The 8,913-nt window shown below is 33.3% G+C and overlaps 1 protein-coding gene across 1 annotated transcript; it reads left to right on the forward strand.

Annotated features, from left to right (window-relative positions):
- The first annotated feature begins 1,705 nt into the window (after positions 1-1,705).
- Positions 1,706-6,541, forward strand: LOC119078692. The gene is made up of 3 exons (XM_037186356.1): positions 1,706-2,022; positions 5,936-6,056; positions 6,117-6,541. Exons 1-3 carry the CDS (start codon positions 1,878-1,880, stop codon positions 6,298-6,300), a joined length of 450 nt encoding a protein of 149 aa, XP_037042251.1. The 5' UTR covers positions 1,706-1,877; the 3' UTR covers positions 6,301-6,541.
- The last annotated feature ends 2,372 nt before the right edge of the window (positions 6,542-8,913 follow it).

The raw sequence follows: 8,913 nt of genomic DNA on the forward strand, positions 1-8,913 counted from the left end.
TATGGTTCGAAATCTGGTTAATATTTGAGCTGAATGCGAATGTAAAACAATTTTTTCGTATCTGAAGGCATTAACCTATGTGAAGATAAAATCTGTAATAACAATCATCAAATGACATGACCGTGAAATGAAACAATATCGCTGTAGCATTTGTCGATTGATGACATTGTATATATTTGTACTCCATTCGGTTGTTATTATTTTTTATTGACCCAGATTCACTAGCATTAATCAAAGTGAAAAATTGCTTTTTGTCTTATCCACCAACAACATTTTTTTTTTAATCAGCGAAACATATTCTCTTCTGATGGCCAGAGGTCAATTTTTTTACAAATTTATTGCAAAGAAATTTCTTTTGTACATCCACATTTAACTCAAGACATTTTACACACAATCTCGCAGAAAAACGTTCATAAAGACATATTTAAAGACTTGAACAAATTTTTTTATGACTTTAATGATGACGATGATTCACTCAATACTTTACTGTTGGTTGCATATTCAACGACACAAAATGCAGTTTGTATGTTACGGAATATGTCTGGTCAACTCTTGATTTCATTTGGACATAGGTAGTCAAACGTTTATGTAACTAAGTTTTTTTCTTCTTATATGTTGCATGTACAGTTGTGCATACGGATGGACGTCCTAAAATGATGTTCTGACAATTTATTTTATGATGATAATGATGATGACGATGATGGGTTAATTGTATAGTAAATACTATACAATCAATGTATACAATTTCAGAAAACCATACTCAAGGTGAATATGATGCAATTTACCATCGAATACTTTAATTGTACGCGTTTAAGGTTGACATTGTCAGTAGATTTGGTTTCGGGTTTTTTTTAGCAGTTTCGATGGAATTAAGCCATGTGGAAAAACCGATATTGTGATGGTACGGAGAATCGCGGTGTACACAAAAAAAACGTAGATTGGTAACACTAGCAACTTCTGTTGATTATTTCAAAGAGTTTTTTCTCTAGCACTAAAACCATTGCATACAAAAACTTAACCTGTATAATGAAGTTGTTTCGCGAAGATATCATATGGTGAATTAATAAAGTAAACTTGCGAGGCATGGAATCATATATCATACTAAAACGATCAATGAATAGAAGTCAAACGCTCGAAATGGTGTCGATTGAACGGACAAATTAGCAGACCCTTTGAGTAAACAAGACATAAATGATTTGCGAAGGCGTAGCAGGATTAACCTCCTAGAATAGAGCGCCGGAAACCGACGGTGGTCGAAATGGTGTCGATGGAGCGGACAAATAAGTAGACCCTTTGACTAAATCCGACATGAATGGTTTGCAAAGCCGTAACATGATTTTCTCTAGAATAGAACGCCAGTAACCGACGGTGGTTGGCCTATTTCCCCAAAATCACAATACTGATAATAATAGCGATTCCTAGTTCTAGGAGGAAAAGTTATGAAGGGGCGGATAAACTCTGGTTAGACGAACAGTCGAAATAGTTATTCTTATTTATAGTTATGATCACACGAAATGTTTAACGCATAGTGCTCCGAACCCAGACAAAATAAAATCTTGAAGTACCCACAACCATTCGCGGTATGTATATATATGCGGTTGTATAGCAGCATAAACAAAAATATATTCATAAAGCAACGTTCAACCATAGAGCATTTACACTCAAAAAATATACTCTCCTTTCTCTACTATAAATAGCAGTGTCGATTTCAGTTTTGAATTCACTTCAGTACCTACTTTCACTCGACAAGTTTTCGGTTAAAACATTTTTTTGTTTTATTTTTTTTAGTTCTGTGCACGGATTTGCTAAAGAAGACGTTACGAATTTCGGATTTTATTTTAGACAATTAAGTTCGATCGAATCCAATAATCGTTACAATGAAGGCATTTTTGGCAGTTGTTAGTGTTGCTCTATTGTGTGTGCAAATTCATGCAGCGGAAGAAGAGAGTATAAAACAGGGCGACAGTGAGGCTGATGGAATCAAAATTTATAAAAGATTAATACCGGCTGATGTTCTAAGAGGTACACATAAGAGGCGGTTTTTAACGAGTTTTTTTTTCGTTATGTTATCGGTGTAAATGTGAAGTGTTAATTTTCTGTTTGGAATTATCATCTGACTCAATTTTGTATTTAAATTTCAAGATTTCAGCAAAAAAAAAAATCTGCCAAAATTGTTAGAATTGAAAAACTAGTTTACTTAAGACATGAACAAACAATTTGAATTTGCATATAAGACCCACTCATTTGACCTCAAAACTATGAATCTAAAATGAAATTTGCATTTTCGTTTACTAACGTTTGTTTAATGATATTTTTTCAAAAGAAATTGAATTGCTGCCCCGCAATGGTTTGAGTTTTCGGGTTTTGAAAAATCAATTTTACCTTTACCGTTCTGTGTTTCATCCGATAATGCAAGATGATCATCTACCTAGAAGACTATCATCTTTTAACATCCATCCATAACGACTGCAGGACACACTCTAACGAATGCGGTCTTATAAAGAAAAAAAATGTTAAAAACAAATGAAGTAAAAGATTTGAAAGAAATCAATCTCTTCAAAGATCAAAAATGAAGTAATAGATTCGAAAGTAAAACTGATGGTACTCTTGCCGTCGTCTTATTGGCATTGACTAAAAATATTTACGTTTACGTGCGTATTGAAAATAACATGTCGTTTAATACGATCGGAGTTCAGAGACAAGAACGATAAAGCAGCAACTAAAATCCATGTTCTCTGAATAAATTATTGAAATTGGTTCAGACTGTAAACGCTGCAAACCTTATAATTTCTTAAGACTACCTAACGAACTATAAATTCCTTTCACTACATACAAAAGACCACGTCAGTTGGATCTTAATAATTACATGTTTCGTTAATGTGCTGCACGCTTGCACAGTTTTTTTTTATTTATTTATTTTATTTTCAATCTACCAACAATTTATGAGGTTAAAACTTTAGCAGCACAATGATTAATAATTCATAAAGATGCAAATTAGAGGTAGAATTTGAATACAATCGCTACAAGTTAAAAGAAAAACGAAACAAAAAAAATCCTAAAAGAATCTCAAATTAGCAACGACCGCAATTTTGGCTTATTAACGGAAAAAAAATCTTTCGAAATTGTGTGGGAGGTGGTATTATCGTATGACTGATTTTGATATTTGATTCGTTATTGTTGACCGGTGTACGTCATATGGAATGTGGCTCTTTTTTTGCGAGTTGGACATTGTACAACTCCCTCGCAGAATTAAATGTGAACAAGTTTACTTAAAACTTTTATTTGAGTCTTAAAGGTGCTAATTGTAGTCATATACAATTATTGGATCGGCAAATATTATTCATTTTGCCTACACGAAATTTCACACCTTATTTGTCAATTAACGAATACACTTCGATAACTCGCCTATCTTTGTCGAGTATTATTAGTCGAGCTATTTAGCAAAATTAATTGCTGTTTTAACATTAAGTTTCATTGAACTGTTCCTGGTAGATTTGCAAACCATCGAAAAGTATTCAAATGAGTGGAGTAGATTAATGCATAACGTAAAATTATAGCATTTCTGAAACTGCCGCTTCCACAAACGTACCCAAATGCAAAAAGTTGTGTGTAAAAACCAAAAACAATCCGTTCATTAATTATATCTTCCTGTTTTGTGAGAGACATTATCGTTTCAGTCTATCTTGCAGAGAGCTCATTAAAAAATAAAATTGAAACAAAACAGAATCCAGTTTCAATTGTATTTTTCTTTTAATGGCAATGCTGGTTGTATTGCTTAATCGTTTAACCAATTCAAAATCAACAAAGAAACGAAATGCCATAACATAACGTAATTAATGATTTCCGAATCCGGTTTCACCGACAATGTTTTTGTTTTGCGTTTCAATTTTTGCCATTTTCTTCTTTTGTTATTCTGATTTCGAAGAGTGCTGGTGCGTTGCTAATTCGATGCATGTAGCAGACTTGTAACATCATCATCCCAAACATTTTCCTATCTTTACATTGCCCTAAAGTGATTACTTGAATACAATGCGTATGAATTAGCGGAACACAATATGTAATGAAAGTATAGTATGCTCATCTGTGAGGTCAACAAGCTGCTGCTGTTTGATCATCTTGAGACAGTTGATCAAAATATTGTCAGGTTATTTCAACTATAGTAAAAAGCAACAAGAAAATTATTGTTTATGAAGCTACTTAACCGAAAGTGGTGTTGCCTCAGTTGTTTAACGTATCATAACAGGTCTTTTGAAATTAGATGATTGAGACTACTCATCAAATTCATTCAATAGCGTATAATAGCGCCTACATAGGCAACATTTTGTAATTCCATTTTATTGAATAATCGAAATGTCTAGCATCATTTTATTAGCAACAATTTTGGTATTAGCTGCTTCATTGTCAATGAAAACGAAACAAGTGTTTATACGACGTAAATATTATAATACCTCGTGGTAATATAAGATACACTTTTGATGAAAATGGTTTCGATGAATTTAGTAATATTCCTTTTTAAATTACTCTTAATCCTAACCCGACGGAATGTCTATTTCGACCAGTTTTTAATTTCGTGAATTTTTGTTCGTAATTAATCCCAACTTGATCAACTTTGAAGATGAGTCACTTTTGATGATATTAGACGATTTCGTCGCGACAACGACGACGAAGAACAACAAGCTATTGTTTTGCTTAAATAGCTGATCTTATGATAAAAATATTGAAGTAGTAGATTTTCTATCAGACACTAGGAGATAATCTATACAAATGAATCAACAGATTTAATGATTTAGCTGCGTACGCTTGCCGTTTCTAAAACAAAGCCTCGCTTTTTCCTAACAACAAAAATGTGAAAACAATTATAGGCAGTTGCTGATTCTGTTAATTGTTTAATTGTGCGAACCAGAGATACATGACGATTCTAGTGACTGGTATTGAACATTTGCACAAAGAATACACTGAAAATCATAGTCTCATTGATCAAGAAACATAATACATTTACGTTCAGTTGATCTGTTTGCGCCACATGATTCGGGATGTACGGGTTAAATATTGTGTCGTTTAATGAATGTTTAGTATATTCAACGTAAAACTTGTCAATGCAATTCAGCATCGATCTAACTGAAACACAATGGTACACAATCTCCATTTCACAGTCACGGTCACTGATTCGTGCAACTCATTAACCGAAAATGTTCAGATTTAAAGGTCAGGAAATAAGTCTGCTATTGCGTAAATAATTGCTTTTCCGAGCTGTTCGCAGTGATCGTTGTATTTACACCAGGTTTATTTTGGTTAAATATTTGATTAAATGTATGCCATACATTGTATGGCGAAGTTTTGTATGGCATTAAGAGATTCTAAGGAATTTAGATTCCTTGATATAATTAGAAGGCCCTGTATAGTGGTAGTATTTTCCGCCGGCAATAGTAACCTTTCTTCAGAATCTTAATTTTAGATTGATATCAAGATAATCGATAACTCCCCAATACAGCCGATTAAGCAATACATACTTATAAGTTTCTACGTGTAATAAAAAATGATTAAATACACAGTTAATGAAGCACAACGAGCAACTGCAGCATACGACTTATAATGCCGTAATATATTGATACAACAAATATGAAATCAGAGTCTTTCTTGTTAAGTCTTTTGCAAATTTAATTATTATTCTTCATCGGTAAAAACGAGGTCAATCGTATTGAGTTGCGTCAGTTTGTCAGAGCGGTTATATGTGCTCGATTTTTATATTTTTCTGTAAATTTTTAATTATCTAAATGAGACCACAAAGGCTATCTACAAATTATGTGATTACTCGCCTCGTTACTTGTCAATTACCAAAACCTTTTCCTCTGTTTATCCGACTCACTCGAACTTGACTTTAATTTACGTTGGGAAGGTTATTCGATTGGATCATGTTTTCTGTTTTTTTTTTCAGATTTCCCTGGCATGTGTTTTGCATCAACTCGATGTGCCACCGTTGAGCCTGGTAAAACATGGGACCTAACACCATTCTGTGGTCGTTCCACGTGTGTAGTCAGTCAAGACAAGTCACCACAGTACGTAGTTATTTTTGATCATTTAAATGAAGGTTACTAAGATAACTGTTTCGCTTATAGATTGTTAGAATTGGTTGAAGATTGCGGACCACTACCATTGGCCAACGACAAATGCAAACTTGATACAGAACGTACAAACAAAACTGCTTCTTTCCCATACTGTTGTCCACATTTCACATGCGAAGATGGTGTTAAATTGGAATATCCAGAAATTAAACCAGATGCTGCTGACAAGAAGAACTAAACTTTGATGAAACGACGCTTAATTTATTGAGCTTTTTTATCAGCAGGTCAAACTTTTTTTTTTAATTTCCATTTTTTTCTAAATTAGAATGTAGAACAGTGATACAGCTGCGATATATACAAAAAAGAGAGAGAGTTTGAATTTTAATCATTCCACACTTTCTACAGAACATCACAACCTATTTTGTACGGTACCCATATGTCGGTTTTTAGCAAATAAATCTGTTACAAATCGAACGAAATTTCGTTTTTTATTTTAGTTTTGGTGGTCTCAAACTAAACAACAGCCGTATCAATGAAGACGTTGTTGGTTTTCATTGTGAAATTACATTCCAGAATCTACCACACTTACAGACTAACTAAATTACTCAATGAATTTAAAATAATTTCTTGAAAACGCTAGAGAATTCTTAGTCAACAAAGAATATTAAAAAAAAAATCGTGTAAAATATAAAAGGAAGAAGAAAATGTTCGGAGATCCCATAATCAAGAATTCAATGATTGAGTCATCTGTTATATATACCAACAATGAGAACGAAGATCTCAGACTAGTATTCCCTTAATAATAGTGTAATATTTGGTGAAACTGAAGAAGTACAAGATTTGTAATTAATGTAATTAGCGCAACTCTGAACAAAAGAAAGTAATAGATCTAGTCGTTATTTATGGCGATACGCTTCAACGTTTCTCCTGTACCGAAAGTTAATACAACTACTAAACATTAAAATATAGTTCGTTTTTGAGTAGGAATAAGTTCCGAAAACTCGAACATTTGGCTTCATCGATACTCACCGGAATTAGGAGCCATTTCGAAGACTCGTTTCTTGATACCTAGAGAATATAAGAACTTTTTGTGGACGTCTTCCGCACTGATGTCCAAACAATTTAACACCAAAACCGCGAGTCTTTCTTTCTGAAATTACTTTTCAGAATTTTTCTCGTAATTTAGTCCCTCAGCATGAAAAGTTTTACACGCATCAAATTCTCCTAAAATCTCCGTAAATAACTACTTCTGATCAAAAAAATCGTTCTACACATACCTCGAAAATGCAAAAATCGATTTTAATCATGTGTGATACGTACTTGCGTGTATTGGTTGTATGTTTGCAGAAAATTCTTTCCTCCAGTTCATAAAGTTTCCGTAACATAATTCCGAGGGAAACTGCGCGAGCAAATACTGGAACAGGTGCTATTTGTTATTGGTGACCAACAGATTCAAATAGTGCGTCAATGAAAGCAGGTTTGACAAAGTTTGCTCGCGAAGTTTTCCCCTCGCATAATCCTAACTTTTCAATACAAAACGAACTTTCTAAAATAATTCTGTGAGATTTGTATAAAAACTTTATGTAACAAACTGTTTGGGATGTATTTGAAGATAAGTTTGTTGTGCCTTTATAAATGTTATACATCAACGGTGCATTTTCGAGGTGTACAACAACTTCTTTCTTAGAATATCAATCTGAACAATTTTTGTAAAAAGGCGCACACTCGATTGATAGAGCAATGGACCCTTGGCAAACTTGTAGCCTACATTTAGGCAGAAAATATTCGTTACAAAAATTTACACAATCTGCAAAGGCTTCTCCAAGTGGGATATCACCCACAAACCAAATTTTCCTTTAAAATTAACACATTTTTGCGTGCTTTAATCATTTTACTTTTTCAAAAAAAAACTTGGTTCAGAAAAATCACTATAATACGAATATTTTTCCGCCCAAATGTAGACTAAAAATTTGCAAAGAGTCCATTGATCTTAAGAGGCATCAATGCTTTGCCGAAAATCATACATTTGTGCGTTTTTTGGGCCGACGAATAGAGACTTATTGACCCTATTTGGCCCAAAAGCACATAAAATTACGTTTCAAATGAATGTAAGTCTTCGATTGAAATCTTTAATTGCACATATTTCAGTGTGGATGAATTTTAAAACCTATAAGTCCCTTTTCGGCTCAATAGAACATGTACCTTCTAATGACACCTCAGACAACCCTGTACGGCTCGTGTAACTGGAGAAATTTTTGTTAGAAAGTGCAAGTTTTTGGTTTTTGATCACCTTTCACCAGCCACGTAAGCTTCGAAGAATTTTTTTGAATATAAGTTTGGCTTCTAGGGTCGAAGTTCTTTCTAGGTACATATAAAAAATTTTACTAGAAAATACGTCCGATTTCAGTAGGCAGTTTTTCAAAAGAATCCCTCATACAGGTTGTGTAAAATTCTGTTATCCGCATAGGTTTCTCCAAGTAGTTAAGTTATGACTCACAAACCAATTTTTCCTTTAAAAGTAACACATTTTTGCGTGCTTTAAGAGGAATCACCACTCGGCTAAATTGTAGCCTACATTTCTGCGTTTTTTTATTATTTGATCGGCGATATCTTTAAAAAGAGAAAGTTTTTCAAAAATGTGGAACCATTATTTTCTGTAAAAGTATATTAGCTTTAAATGAAAAATATTTTTTTAGCCATAGGTTTTATGTGCACCGAGAAAATCGCGCAGATTACCCAAATTTGCATAATTTGCACGATTTTCTCGGAGCACATAAAACTATAGCTAAAAAATATATTTTTCTTTTAAAGCTAACATACTTTTACAGAAAATAATGGTTCCACATTTTTG

Source organism: Bradysia coprophila, chromosome III, assembly GCF_014529535.1.
Source record: "Bradysia coprophila strain Holo2 chromosome III, BU_Bcop_v1, whole genome shotgun sequence".
NCBI lineage: Eukaryota > Metazoa > Arthropoda > Insecta > Diptera > Sciaridae > Bradysia > Bradysia coprophila.